Source organism: Haemorhous mexicanus, chromosome 9 (assembly GCF_027477595.1).
Source record: "Haemorhous mexicanus isolate bHaeMex1 chromosome 9, bHaeMex1.pri, whole genome shotgun sequence".
NCBI lineage: Eukaryota > Metazoa > Chordata > Aves > Passeriformes > Fringillidae > Haemorhous > Haemorhous mexicanus.
Genome location: NC_082349.1, coordinates 31164895 through 31179755, shown reverse-complemented (window position 1 = coordinate 31179755; position 14861 = coordinate 31164895). Strand labels below are relative to the sequence as shown.

The following is a 14861-nucleotide window of genomic DNA, read 5'->3' as shown; positions in this document are numbered from 1 at the left end:
CATGAGCCTCTTGGTGCAAAGTCATTGTCACTCAAACCCCACCAGAAGACAAACAGGAGTAACTCAGAGTTTAATTGGGTGCTTCCAGTTGTGCAATATACAAAGGATGACTAAAAGGGAGGACTTGGGCAATGGCAAGGACCCTATTAAAAAAAAAAATCATGTAGATTTAAGAAAAATAAAAATTCTAGATTAAACTCAGCCCCATATCATAAAAATCCCCTCTCTGCATGTACAATGCCTGTTACTATACACATGTTTAAAAATAAATGCCCACAGCCTGGAGTGCAAAGGGCAGCACCACAGCTGTGCTTTGTGGCAGGGGAATCTGTAGTGTTTGGTTTTTAAATTAAAATATAAATAGAAGCATAAAACACGCCAAGAACTGAGTGGGTCAAATCCCCCTCTGCACAGGGCCAGAGCAAGCAGGAGCAGTCCCTGCAAGGCCCAGCTATCAACCTTGGTGTGCCCCAGTTCCTGGTGGGATGGGCAGCCCTGCCTGGGCACCAGGCTGCCACTACACCCCGTTCTTCACCAGCTCGTGGATCCCGTCCTCGTCAATGATCAGAGGCGTGCGGAACTCTCGGTCCTTCACCAGCTTCTCCAGGCCCTGCGGGGATGAGAGTGGCTCATTAGGAACTCAGCACACATCACCTGCCTGCTGAGCTGCCTCTGCTCCCCTCCCGTGCTGGCAGCCTGGGGCACTGCCCCAAAAGCTCCCCTGTGGCTCATCCCTCACAGTGTGCCCTGCCCGGCAAGGGCCCCGGGCTCTGCAGAGCCAGTACTCACTTCTCCTCCATAGGAGACAAGGGGAGAAATTTCACACTGGATTGGCAGGTCGTTTGCATCCTTCAAGCTGCAGAGAAAAAATATACAGTCAGGAGAGTCAGGTACAGCCCAGGGGGGACACAGATAGGGACACATCTGCCGAGGCCAGGCAGAGGCTCAGGGGCTCTCTGGGCCCACACAGGCCCCACCAGCACAGAGCTGCCCTGGGTTAGTTAAGCCTTGCGTGCTCTCCACAGAGGTGCCAGCTAAAGTTTAGATACCACCAGCAACTGAAAGGGAAAAGAGCTTTAGATGGGGCTCTCATTATGCCTTTCCACGTGCGTAACTACAGCAGTGCCTGTGCCCCCAGCCCCGCTATTTTTGATGCAGCATGGAAATGAGTCACCCACTCCTTCTCCTCCTGCAGCCCTGGGGTGATGTGAGACACACTCACAGAGCACCTTCCCTTAAAGCAAGAGGTCTTTAGCTTTTAGCCCTCTCTTGCTTAAAGCACAGCCTGAGGACACAGGGTAAGCCCTTCTGCTCACCCAGAAACACTCCCTGCAGCACTGTCTGCTCCTCCTGCCTTTGCCTGTTACATCAACTAGCTTGGCTCCTCTCTTCTGCCTGCGAGATGGCACTGGTGAGCAAAACGTCAGAACCTCACCAGTGCTGCCCACTGCAGCAGCACTGCTGGGCAGGGGCCTGTGTGGGGTCCCTGACCCTGCTCCTGCTGCCACCAGCCTGCCACCAGGACATGCTTGGATGATCCCTGGATCCAGTTAGCATGTAAATATGGGGGTGCAGCTCTGTGGACCCAACAAGCAGCCATGGCAACAACACCCCAGGTGCCTCTTCCCAGCCAGGGGCCAGAGCAGCCAGGCAGGCATGGCAGAATGCCATCTGTGACAATGCTCCCTTCACCCAGGTCAAAGCTCCTTCCTCTGCCACACACTCACTCAGCCCCCTCCTGTCCCAGGTGTCAGTAAATAAAACTCACCCATCCCAACCCACACTGGTATTTACCTTGAATGTTAGATTCAAGATAGTAGTTTAAAAAAAATTGATATTAACTGTTAATGAAGGCTAAACGTGGGACAAGGTGCAGCCTTTCTCTTGCATATTAACTAGTGTGATGGCTTAGTCATAAGCCTGAAAACACCTGGAGTCTGGAATTACAACAGAGATAAAACAGCTGTATTACACCAGGAAGTATCTGAAGATAAAGCTTCTGAAAGAGGGGAAGGGAACAAGATTGCTTACTCTGTGAGTCATTTACACTCACCAGCTCCAAGTCCGAGCATGTCTGTGCCTACAGAACTTATCAGAAGAGTTAAAACTTCCCTGTGTATTCCCGTAAACTTTCAAGCACTGAGCCAGGGGCTTTCCCTGGTGTCACACTCTGGATCTTCCAAACTCAAGAGCTGGAGTCACACCAAGCCCAGCTGGCTGCTGTGCTCAGATTCACACGTGCTACATCAAAGCCTGCCTGACGTTTGCTTCATGTTTTTAATCCCGTTCCGCTGTGCCTGGACGCCTGGCGGACATCGGGGGATGGCAGCCATCCCCAGCTCTGGGACCGGCCAGGACCAGTCCCTGCCGTGCTGTGACAAACAGGGGAGTGGCACCAAAGGACGTGCCAGGGTGTTTGCCAACAGCACCCTGCCTGCGGGGCGCCCTTCGGGGGCTGTGTGCAGTCAGCACCAGGCTGCTGCCATCCTGCCTCTGTATGAACAGCATGAGCCCCATCCATTGATCCCTGCAGAAAGGAGCCCAGCAGGGAGCGGAGCTGCCTGCCCCGCCACCAGGAGAAGCGGCACCCCTGTCGCCAGGGGTGACATGCCCCCGCGGCCACATGCGCCCCCCGCCCCGTTAGCCTGGCACGCCGCTGCGCCTGCAGCCCGTTAGTCCCTGAGCACAGCCCCGCCACCAGGCCCCTGGCACGTGGATAGTTACTTGTCATTGACATCTGCTGGGCTGGCAGCTGACCTTCCGTTTGTGAGGCTACATGGGAACAAACAAGGGTTAGCAAGGGGGGAAAAACAGAGCAAAACGAGTCTGGGGTCTACTGATCCCAAAGGAGGGCGGCGGGAGGTCTTGTGGTTGAGGGATGCGTCGATGCTGGCCTGGCTGCTGCAAGGACCTGATGCCGGGCTCTGTCTTTAGGGAGCCACCTCCCTCCTGCAAATGCAGCCTTGGCTGTGCAATGGAGGCTGGCAGGATTCAGTTCCTGTTGTTACCACACAGCTCACACCCAGCTCTGCTCCACAGATCACCCAGGAGAGGGGACCCCATAGCTGGCTGCTTCTGTGACACTGTTATCAGTGCTGGGATTGCCTTGTGCTTAATATCCAACCCAAAAAGGAGCAGGAGTGACAGGAGGAGCAACTCACCGAGGGATGGCAGGGATGCGTGTGCCATTTTCATCCACGAAGTGCCCCCCTGCATTGAGAACCCAGCAGTGGTGCAGGGACATCAAGGCATGTCGGGCTGTGGTGGGGTTGTCCTTGCCATTCTGGCTGTCTGCGTTCTTCAGGGGAGAGAACTCATCCTCACGCAGCACTTCGTACACAACAAACTTCCTGGGGGAACACAGCATGGGAGGGTCAGGTTTGGAAACTGTGGCTGCTTCCCCTGCCAGGGTGGCTGAGCTGGGCCCACAGCCCTCCCCCAGCCCACACCCACGGGCTGTTTTCACAGCCATGCGGGAGGGAGGGGAGGGCCTGGCCTGTAGGGTCAGCAGATGTTCCTCTGGCACAGGAGCAGGGCTCAGCCCAGCAAGAGGCATACAACAGCCATGCCTCCAGCTGCCACCCCATCCTGATCCCGGGGCATCGCCGGTGGGCACACCCTGGCACAACCCCAGAGGCTCTCAGAGCTTCCCCAGGGAGAGCCAGCAGCCAGCCTGGACCCCACGGAGAGCAAAGGACATACTTGGAAAACTGGAAGATGTCGAAGACAAACTTCTCCATCTTAATCCCATTTGGCTTCTCGGGTTGGACTAGCTGCCCTGTAGCGATGTCCACATGTGGGATCTTCTTCTCAGCCACGTGGTGCTGCAGCTGTGGTTCGTAAGTGCTGCAACAGGCCAAGAGAGAGATGTCACTTGTCCAAGCCACATCCCCATCTCAGACACGGCTGCAGCAGGATGGCTGCCCTGCTTTTACCCTGGCTGCCCCAAGGCATGGGCTGCTCATCCCCACAGCAGCCAGGAGACAGCCCCACACGCCTGCACTCTGGAAGCAGCGTCCAGATATGGCCCAGAGAACGCTTATCTCAAGGAAGGGGTTGTGCAGACAGGTGGGGGTCAGACCAGCTCTGCAGGGGCCTCATCCCAGCACGCCTGGAGCTCAACCAGCAGCAAGAAAGGCACAGCCAGCTCTGCTCGGCAGCAGCACTTCAGTGCCAGCACTCCTGTCCTGGCACTCCAGCAGGCCCTTACTTGACCACATCTTTCAGGAAGGCAGTGGTGAAGTAGTGGTTGGCGATGTTGCCCGCGTTGAAGAGCAGCCGCCCGTCGGGGCCGCGCTGCTGGGCAGTGCCCAGGGAGATCTCGCTGTACTCCACCACCTGGTACACGCCGTCCACGCGGCACACCACGCCCACCGGCTCCGTGGGGTTGGTCTTCTCCACCACCTGCCCAAGGGAAGCACTGTCAGGGAAAGGCAGCCAAAGCCCCACGCTTCCAACACACGCCCTCAGAAACAGCGGGCCCTGTTTGGAGAGGCTTTTTCCTCTGCTGGGATGGTGCAGGGATGGGGATGCAGGAGCCCTCCCCTCCCAAGTGCTTCTGGCAGTGGGGATTAGAGGAGGCTGCCATGGCAAGGCTGGGTGACTGGTGTCAGACATACCCAGAGGGCACAGCAGGATGTGGCACCAAGCTAACAGGCAGCTGGCAGCAGGCACGGATATTTTTAGCCAGCTTGCTGTTCACAACCAGAAGGCTGCTGGCTCAGCAGAGACATCCCCCTGACCTTCCTCTCCTCCGTGCACCTCACACACATCCATCTGGGTTATGAGATACCCCAGCAAATCCCTACCCACTGCTGCATGCAGGAGTGCAGGGCTTTCTCCTTTCTGCATGCTAAGGTTTATTTCCTCTTTCTCTCATGCAGGCCAGGAGGAGAAACTGCCTTCCCTTTCTCAGCTTACCCTCTGAAAGCTGCAAGACCAGTAAGTCCTTCCACCTGTTTGCCAGAACCAAGCCAAATGCAAACAAAACCTTTGGCTGTCAAGCCAATCTTTAAGTAAAGCCCTAAGTGTGCCATGTTCTATCCACAAGACATGGAGCTGGGTTCAGTGTCAGCTGCACCCAGCTGCATCCTGGTCTAGTGTCCAGGATGTCTGGCTGGGGACAGCTGGCAGCTTATGGGAAGGATCCTGTCTGCCTGTGCTAGCCACAGACACCCAGAGAAGAGCTGCCCAGCATCTGGGTGTGTGCCAGGCAGCTACACAGGGCTCCCAATCAGCCTCCTGACCCCAGGGGGGCCTCCTTGTGCCATATTCCTGTGCAAGGCAGAAGAGCAGTGCCAGGCATCCTCCAGGATGCCAGGGGCAGGCAGGACTGTGGCAGCATGTGTTACTTCACCAGCGAGCTCCAGGTACTTAGCTATCCCTCCTGGTTGTGGCAATCCAGCAAATGAAGGGTACAAACTCAGGGAAGCCAGGCAAAGAGCAGACCCCACCCAGCTCTGCAGAAGCAGTGCCTGCCTCCTCCCAAAGCCATACCTTGGCCCCACAGTCTGCTCCCTTCTCCAAGCAGAACCCGATGAACCTGGGGTCAGCCACCTTCACCAGGATGTTGTCCACACAGTAGACATGGACACTGTGCACCCCCCTCCGCTCCATGTCCTCCATGATGCCGTGTGAGCCCAGCGCCCGGTACAGGCCCCCGTTGCCATCTGCAGAGGGAACGCCCCACTGTGTCAGCCAGCCATGCTCATCCTCCTTCCCCACAGGCTGATGTGGAGGGTCATCAGCCCAGCCATACCCCACCCTGGTCCTCCCTGCCAGGGCAGACACAGACACCTCCCAGCCTGAGTCAGCCATGGGCCAGGTCACAGCGAAGACTGCAGTTCCAGAAGCTGTTCCTCAGCACCATGTCTCACCCCTGGCCACCAACCTGGTGCCATAGCAATCTTGCCCTTCTCCTCCAGTAGGATTTTCCCATCGAATCCCAGGGCAGGCAACATGCCCTGCTGGAAGAAGATGACATTCTCCTTCTTCAAGCCAAAATACCGATGTTTCTGGAAGAACTCCTTGGTGGACTCCATAGTGCGGCCACTTGTCATAATGTACCTGTTGCAGAGTAGAAGACACCCAGTGAGCAGGGAGGAGAGGCAGGATCTCACACCCCTCATCCCAAATGTGGGGAACACCCAGGACATGCTTCCCTCCCCCACACTTAGGAGGATCTGACCTGCTGTGGTCCCACCATTTTGCCAAGCCAATGAAGGCTTTCATCCTTCCTTGCAACACATATCTCCAAAACCATACAACACCGTGCATGGGACACCCAGCTGCAGTGGCCAGCTCTTGCCTTGTCTACAATGCACCTCAGCAGCTCATCTCCCCACCCCCCCCATGGCTGCTGTCCTGCACGGGGACATGGAAACCTTTCCCAAAGGGCCGTGGGACTGAGTCTGACAACGTGGGACCTGCCAGTGCCACCCTGAGCCTTGAACCACTCACTCTAAGGGGCCAGGCCCATTGCAGAGCATTGACACCAAGAAGGGCCATGCCACTCCACGGGGCTTGGGCAGCCAAGGGGCGCCGCATCAAGCCAGGGGCTGCACAGGGGAACTGCACCACCCCAGGCTAACCTCGGGCTGCACAGGGGAACTGCACCACCCCAGGCTAACCTCGGGCTGCCACAGGGAACTGCACCACCCCATGCTAACCTCGGGCTGCCACAGGGAACTGCACCACCCCAGGCTAACCTCGGGCTGCACAGGGGAACTGCACCACCCCAGGCTAACCTCGGGCTGCTGACACTCAGAGGCTACGCCAATCTACAGGACCCTGATCCACCAGTGCCAGCCGGACCCTGCCGACACCACCCCGCGAGCCGTGTGTCCCCGCGGCCGGGGCTCACCAGGGGATGTGGCAGGGAGTGCCGTGCTGCTCCTCCGCCATCTGCTGCAGCCGCCGCAGGCGCTGGGCCTGGAGGTGGAAGAGGGTCTTGCGGGAGGGCAGCCCCACGTCGCACATGCCCTTGGGGTAGGGGACGCCGAGGCGGGTGCCCTGCCCGCCGGCCAGCAGCAGCGCGGCCACGCGGCTCCCCGCGATCTCCGCCAGCCCTGGGGGAGCAGACACGCGTGGGGCCCTCCGCGCCGGCTCCGCGCCGCGCCGAGCCCCGCCGCCCCGCGCACCTACCGCGGCTCTCCCAGCGCGGCACCAACCCGCCGTCGCGGGAGGCGCTGCCCAGCACGTCCCGCGGCACCGGCTCCATGCGCGCGTCCAGCCCTGCCGCCGCCGCCGCCGCCCCGCCGCCGTCCCCGCGGGCGCGGCGGAAGAAGCGGTTGATCTCGGCCACGTCCATGAGGCACAGCTCGGCCGCCAGCGCCCGGCGGGCCGCGCCGTCCAGCTCGGGCCAGAAGCGCAGCACATGGTCCTGCCCGCCCGCCGCCAGCCGCTCCCGCAGCTCCGCCACCGCATCCCCCAGCTCCCCGGCCGCCTCCATCCCGCCCGCTGCCGAGGGGCCGCCGCCGACCCTTTATAGCTCCCCGCTGGCCAATGGCCGGGCCCCGTGTCACCTGGTGCGCGCCGCACGCCCAATGGGCGCCGGGGGAGGGGCGGAACTGCCCGCCTCCCTCGCCGTGCCCCCGCCAATCGGAGCGGCCGCTGCGGCGCCGGCGAGGGCGCGCGCCGCTGGCTGCCATGGCAACGCGCGCCACGTCAGCGCGCGGCCCCGGCGGGCCCGGGGGCGGTGAGACGGGAGGGAAAAACCCCAAATCCAGCGCAAAATGTGCCGGCGAGGTCTCTGCGGAGGAGGAGTCAGCCCGGCCAGGGCCGGGAGCCTCGGGACGTCAGCAGCGATGACACACGCACCAGCGCTCCTGCCGTCATCGGGGTCGCGTGGTATCCCAGAATGACAGGATGCGCTGAGCTGGAAGGGACCCTCAGGGACATCGAGTCCAGCTGCCGGCCCTGCACGGGGCACCCCCGGGAGCCCCACCCTGCCCCAAACACCTCTGGAGCTCTGCCAGGCTCGGTGCCGGGACGGGCCGGTGTCAGAGCGGGCTGCAGCCAAAAAACTGCTCAGCCGGCCCCAGCCAGCGGCGCCGGGCCTTGTGCAAGCCGCAGCTCCCCCGGGACGTTCTGCGTTACCAGGCCGTTCGCCTGCGGACATCGTCATTCCGGGAACCCTCAGGCCAGCGCCAGGGTGGGACCTGTGGGGTGTGGGGAAGCGAGGCCGCCGCAGGAAGCCGAGCCCCGAGTGCCCGGGAGGGAACACGGTGGGCTCCGCCCGGGCAGAGGCCACCACGGCGTGTGGGGCTGGGGAAGACTGCCCGGGGGCGCTGTGGACAGCTAACTGGGAGTGCAATTAGAGAAATGTGAAGATTTTTATTAGTGTCTTAACAGGAGTTATAACGGTACAGAAATTACAGGGTAAATCACAGTTACTGCTCCCCGGATGGAATGCAGTTGGCATGAATTGAACAGATTCCAAGATGATTTCCCATACAGATACATGCTAAGAGGGATGGAGTGGAGTAGGGAAGCAGAGCGGAGACAGCACATCCAGGCTCCGTGGAAATCCCCGCAGGGAGAAGGAACTCGATGGTACTTTGCAGGTGATACTTTGCATGTCCCCTGTCAACCACAGGAGGAAGGGGAAGATGTCCTGCTGCTGAGCCAACAGCTGTGGTGAAATTCCCCTCCTTAGATGAACTTGCTTCGTTAAAGCCTAATAATAATGTTTACAGCTCCCTCCATCCCACGGTTCCCCGCCTCCAAGCTACCACCACCCCTCACTGGAACTGGAAGGAGTTCTGACAGCCATGGTCTCCAAGCACAAATACCAATGCTGCCACGGCTGGGTCACAGTCCTGTCCCCCCAGACCGAGGCCCTGCTGCTCGGTGACAGAGAATTGCTCAGCTGCACGACATTTCAGTGTCCCACAAGAAGAGCACGCTGGACAACCACCTCGTACTGAAGCATGGTTTATTAATCACCTGTACCAAGCACACATCTGCTCAGAAATGGTGCGTGACGGGATACAACAACTGACAGCTAACCCGAAGGGAGGCACGTGGTTACAGGATCCGGCACAGCAGCAAGAAGTGTACTGAACCCTCTGGAAAGAACCTGCCTACAACACGGTGCTCAGGCTACCTTGTTACGAGGTGAAGACCAGTGAGAATAAAATTAGGAATATAGCTAAGATTGGAGCTGACTTGTGCTTTGGCCAGTGATTTAAACACCAGTTACCCTACAGCTACGGTAGGACTAGGTAGGTCGGTGCTACACCGAGGGTTATTGGGGGGGAGCAGCACAGACCAGGAAACCCAGCGAGCATCTGAGGAGAAAGCCTCAACACTTGGGCATCTCAAGCAAGCAGTAATCTGGAGACAAGGAAAGCCAGGCCCATCCCACACACCACAGCAGGCACCTTGGACTGAATCACCATGCACACTTCAGATACAATCTAGAGTTAAGGAACTCAAAGGTTTTAGCAGGGCTAAAACTTATGCCAAGACACCAACAGGTCACTGAGACACCAGAGTGAGCTTCATCTTGATAGAAAAAGTCTTTGAAGGCAGAGTGTGAGGAGAAACAATACAATGCTTCTAAACCTCCCTGTACCCCACAGCCTGCAGAAGGGTGGATCCAGTGACAGGACAGAAATCAGCCAGGAGGAATATAACGAAAAGCAGCTTTGGGTTTTTTTACCCAGCTCAGTGCTCAAGCCTGGTCAATGAACATCTGGAGAAAAATGTCTGGTAGCAGGAGTTTGCATCATGAGGATTTATTTAGCCCCTGAAAAAGAAGCTGAGCAAAACCCCGGCCAAGCTCTGGTGGAAGAGCTGCCATGCTGCAGGAATAGGCTGTAGCTCCTCTCTGAAGATCAATCCTGGCACAGCTCTATCTCTAACTGAAAGAATTCTGACTGAAAAAGTTGTGCTTGAAAGATGACAGAGCAGCTCACAGTCCTAGACAAATGATGTGAGAACTTTGAACACATTTAAGTTCCACAGCCACATCCCAGCATCTCCCTGTCCCAGTGTTGCTGTAGGTGATAGACCTCACACCCTGCACCCAGGGGAGCTCCCTGTGGCCCCACCTGGGCGGGCATTCAGCAGAGCAGGAGCTTTGGGGTCTGCTCCTGCCAGCTCCATGCTGCTGCCATGGTGGCATTCAACACGTGCGTGTCTGGACCCCTGGCTCAACCCACGGGGACAGCAGTAATGCAGAGCTGAAGAGGTCATCCAAGACCCAACCATACTTCAAACACTGCTCTCCACACAGGAAAAACCTTCCCCCAGTTACCATTCAATTCCTCCCAGACACTAAAAGGTGCTTCACTCAAAGGACGGTTAAATTAAAAGCAATGAATCACACACCCCACACATGCAAAGGCTGCTGAACAGCTATGTACACCAAAGCAGCAGCATTCCCAGAAAAATCTGATCAGCAAATCACACCTTAAAACTCATTGTGGGATTTTATTTTTTTTCTTTTCCCTGGCAAGCCCACCATCCCAAAGGCAACAGAAGAATTCAGAGATTGGTCCTTTCTGAGGGAGTTTGGTAAGGGCCACAGTAGACAGCACTATACACCAGCACAGAGAGCAACTCAGACTCATGAAATGCTACAGACATTGGATCTCCTGACACACCATGCACAGGGCAAAAAATCAAGAGGAACTTTTTAAATATAGGATTCCATCAAGTCCAGCATCAGCAAGATGCAAACAGTAAACTGCAAGGTAATTCAGGTACTATTCCAGGGAAGGTCAGGGATGGTTCAGGCAGCTGTCCGCAAGTATTTTGTCTAAGAAAGGAATTCAGGAGGGCTTTCCTCCTCACTAAAACTGAGACCAAGACCACAAGCCAGAATACACTGGTGACTCTCTAAACAGGGCTGTTTCACACTGTGCCCATCAGGAGCAGAGTGCCCACCCTGGAGGGAGAGGCTCTGCCAGGTGCATGGGTTTGGAAATCCCTGGCAAACAGCCTCTGCCTGCCCCATGGCAGCAGCTGACTGAAGCCAGGGGAGCAGAGCATGCTCTGGGGGGAAGTGATGCTGCTCACCACAGTGTCTTCCTGACACTGTGAAAGACCTTCTGCGGGCCAGTCCAGTCTGATGACTCCTTAAGCCCTTTCCATACAGGATCTCAGATTGCCTCAAGCCCTTTTTGTAACCTTTGAAGGACCAAAAGTGTCAGTGCTTCTAATCTACAAGTCTTAATGGGTTAATGCAAAACCAAAATGCACAACACAGAAAAGCCAAGCGTGGGACCTACAACGGACAAATATTTGTTCTTATAAGACTCTCAAGGCAGGAGTGACACAAAGAATACTGTGTGCTGTAGCACACCTTTCCAAAAATATCACCGAAAGACGCTTACATATCACAGATGATTTGGCATCAGAGCTAGGGAGCATCAGTGCCAGCACAGGCTATGTGCTAGAAAGATGAATCCACACGGCGGGGTTTTCACATCTACTCAGGCTACAAAGTGCTTACAGGTTGTGTTGGGACTGAGGCTGGCACTGCTCTGACCAGGTCTCCACCAACAGTCCCAGCCCACCCCAGGCAAACAAGCAAGCTCAGCTCCCCACAGGCAGCATCACCCACACGTCACTGCCCAGCCCAGCATCAGCTGCATGGCTCTGCTCAGGTCACGAGGACAGGGCAACCCCACAGGCTCGGCAGATCCAATTTCATTGCCTCTCTCTGCTCTATGTCAGGAGAAGACTCAAAAGTCCTCCTGGTCTGGTTTAGAGAGAGGATGGTGTTTCTGCTTCTCTATTTATAACAGTATCAACAAAAAGCAGGCAAGCCTTCCTCTTCCTCCAACACAGGAGAAGAGGATTTGGTTACGGGAAAGCTTAACAAAGAAATGCTCTCCCCAGAGCCAAGCCCAGCGCTAAGGCCAAGACTTTGGTCTCACTTCACCGAGAAGCCCTTGCCAGGATCTGCTGGGCCTCCCGGGCTCCCCCTGTCCGCACTCCTGCCCCCGGGCAGAGCCACACCCCCTGTAAATGAGCAAGCACAGCACACACACAAGCAAGGCTGAAAGCGGCCAGGCCTCCTCAGCACATCACAAAGCAGCAGGAAAGTTTCTAAGCCCGTTCAAGTCCTTTGCACCTCTCCTTCACAGATGACTCGGAAGCAGGGCTAGGAAGCTCTTTTGCACATTCAACTGTAAAACACGTGAGGAAGAGGAGGAGCAAGACAACTCTCCTGATTGTTGCTACTGCCTACAGCAAGTTTTGGTACAGATATCCTCTCTTATAGGCACTCAGTGGGTAAAACGTAGCCACAACAAACTTGCCATCAAAAATCTTTCCAGTCAGCATTTTTTGGGCAGCTTTGGAATCACCAGCATTTGCATATTCAACAAAGACCTGAAAGAGAGAGAGGAGAAGTAGGACTTCCAGTGCACCATGCCACTTACCCCCTCCAACCTCTGCAATGGGGGAAACCATTCCTAAACAAATTTTTCCCCTCCATCCTTGGTTGAGCAGAGAGCACTGGAGCTAAGACTTGAATCTCTAAACTGGGATTTCATCTCCTGCTCTTCCATTTAGTAAGGTGGGAGAAAGTATGCTGGTGGTCTACACCCTCAACAATTCCTCTCCCAGCCATTGGATTCTCCTCTTCATTCCTTCCATTCCTGCTAAAGCTGACTGGGCACCTCCCAGGTTAGGTAACAGTGCATAACCAGGAAGGAACCTGTGCTGTCCTTCAAAACAGCCATTTATTTATAGCACCGCCATCAGCCAGGAGATTTCCAGGCACTGAGCAGTAGTCCTGCAGCACATGGAGTGTACATAGAACACACAGCTTCTTCCCCCCATTCACTTACTTGGCCTTTACCAGGATTCTCCTTTGGAATAAGCAAGGAAACCACTGGTCCGTATTTCTGACACTCCTCCCTTATGTCTTCCAGGATATCTGGGAAAGGAAAGAGCTTGTTGTCTTTCACTTTGCAAACTACGGTGAGCCAAGAAACAAGCGAAGGCGAGATGAACACATCAAGAACACCTGGGTAACAAATATTCCTCTCCTCTCAATTTAAAATAAACAAGCACCAGGTGACACAGCAGAAGCTGACACCGCTAATGGCCACCTAATGAGATGGAAGCATCTGAATGGAGGCTCAGGAACACAGACGTGCAGGCAGTGAACCTCCAGCAGCAGGTTCCAGTAGCTGAAACACAGGGGATTTAGGAGTGCCTGCTATGGCACTCGGAGGAGGGGAACTGAAGGAGCTGGCACAATCCCTTTGTGTGAGCAGAACTCGGCCCTTCAGCTCGTGTCCCCAGAGCGCTCTGGTTTGTGCCACTCACGGGGATCTGACAGCACGCAGAAACACAAACCCCACACCATGGGGTCACCACCATGCCTGCCATCCACCACGCTTTAGGAACTCCAGTGAAAAATTGTAGTTCTCTGCTGAGATCTTGGCTAAGTTCATTAGCAAATTTTTAAGGATCTGCTATTGGGCTTCCGAGTCCTGTACATATCCAGCAGCTATGCCACAAACACATTGTGAATTTGGTGGGCATCTAACCAAAGAAGAAAATAATTTTCTTTCTTAATCTGGGATTCTTCAAGAATTCCCTACAAGCTCTGCTTTCTCTCTCAATCTCAGTCTATTCTCTGTTGGTGCAGTTGACCCCTTGTAACCAAAGCTCAGCTGGGCAGCTCTGTTTGCTGTTCTTGTGTCTATTAATTGGTCATCTGCTTGTTCTTACATCCCCAGAGCCGCAGAAAACAAAGTCTGTAAGACAACATTGCTATATGGGGATTGCACCAACCTTCATATTCTTCTTCACACTGCAGAGAAGCATCACTCAGAACATTTAGCAGCCTCAGGACAGGTGTGGGGAGCATCACCAAGTCTTCAATATGGGGAGCTGTTTGACACCCACAGAATTAAAGAAACAAAGTCAATGTCAAAGCGAGCAAAGAGGAAGCTGACTCAATACACATTGTGATACTGAAGCACTTACTTCTCTCTCCAGTACAGTTTTGCTTCTCTCCACTATAAACTGCATTTAGTCTGAATTCTCCATTTCCATCTTATCTTTACCTGTGCACTGAGAGACTCTTCCAAAGGGTTCAGTGCACTCTGCAATTACTCTGCTGCTAGCATCTGAAATTGCTTTTCAAATTAAAGCTAGAATTGTGTCTACTTAGCCCAGTCTCAGAAACTGATGTGACCTCAAGAACTATGCTAGTTGAACAAACTACCCCATATATACAAGGAGATGTGAGAAGATCACAGGAATACTCTGCAACTGCCTCTCCTGTCACTGCTCCCAGACAAGCTGAAAACAGGCTGGCCAGCTTCCCTAATTCCAATTCTTCAGCTGTACTAAGGCACAGGCCTCAGATCTCCTTAGAATATCTTTTAGTTCTTCCCTGAACATCATGTAAACCCTCCTCCCCTCAAAATCCAACTGCAATCCACTGTTTTGAAGACCACCATACTTAAGCTACTTAACACAATGCTGTAGAATCAGGTATGGCCACAAGGTGTGTGAGCAGTGATCCTTGAAGGACTTCACAGGAGAAGAAATAAAACCCTCTGGGTGCTGGACGTGGGGCACTTGGCTCTAGAAAACAAGCAGCTCCAGGATGGCCTGGAGCAGGGCAGCACAGATGCCACTGTGGCAGAAGGCAACAGCCAAGGAGAAAAGGCTAACAACAAGCTATGAGAGTCACATTCTGAGGATAATCAGCCCTCTAGAAACCCAAAGCCTCAGGGACAGTGTCACTTCTGCAGGAAAAAAAGCTTGATTTCATGTTCCTGTACACTAGTGACAGGCCATTAACGAATTTAAGATCTGAGCACCCAACCTGCAGTACTTGGAGAGTGTTGATGTGTTTGTTTTGGCAGCTACAGCAGCTGAAC

General features: G+C 55.1%; 2 protein-coding genes across 6 annotated transcripts in view; both read right to left on the bottom strand.

Moving 5' to 3' along the window:
• Nucleotides 1-51: 51 nt before the first annotated feature.
• On the bottom strand, nt 52-7465 carry UAP1 (UDP-N-acetylglucosamine pyrophosphorylase 1). Of its 2 annotated transcripts, XM_059854824.1 has the most exons (10): nt 7144-7465; nt 6863-7067; nt 5891-6066; nt 5497-5669; nt 4211-4404; nt 3703-3846; nt 3162-3350; nt 2725-2772; nt 790-856; nt 52-610 (listed from the first exon to the last, which is right to left on the bottom strand). In XM_059854824.1, the coding sequence occupies exons 1-10, from the start codon at nt 7448-7450 to the stop codon at nt 518-520; spliced, it is 1596 nt and encodes a 531-aa protein (XP_059710807.1). In that variant the 5' UTR covers nt 7451-7465; the 3' UTR covers nt 52-517. The 2 variants fall into 2 exon arrangements, with proteins under 2 accessions (XP_059710807.1, XP_059710808.1); XM_059854825.1 differs by lacking the exon at nt 2725-2772.
• A 1453-nt stretch (nt 7466-8918) lies between these two features.
• The window catches only part of UHMK1 (U2AF homology motif kinase 1), a 62401-nt gene continuing 56458 nt past the window's right edge, over nt 8919-14861 (bottom strand). For all 4 annotated transcript variants that reach the window (XM_059854815.1, XM_059854816.1, XM_059854817.1 and 1 more), the window contains 3 exons: nt 13762-13860; nt 12807-12895; nt 8919-12345 (listed from right to left, as the gene is read on the bottom strand). In XM_059854815.1, the coding sequence (XP_059710798.1) occupies nt 12199-12345; nt 12807-12895; nt 13762-13860 (335 nt within the window). In that variant the 3' untranslated portion in view covers nt 8919-12198. The remainder of the gene's footprint in view (nt 12346-12806; nt 12896-13761; nt 13861-14861) is intronic.

Bases quoted from the DNA above. Each gene is read 5' to 3' on its own strand.
- UAP1 (XM_059854824.1), bottom strand. From the start codon at position 7,450: ATGGAGGCGGCCGGGGAGCTGGGGGATGCGGTGGCGGAGCTGCGGGAG. The intron at 4,405-5,496 runs GTATGGCTTTGG...TCCCTTGGGCAG, and splicing joins GAGCAGACTGTGGGGCCAAG to GTGGTGGAGAAGACCAACCC. The intron at 857-2,724 runs GTAACTATCCAC...TTTTCTCTGCAG, and splicing joins CCAGCAGATGTCAATGACAA to CTTGAAGGATGCAAACGACC.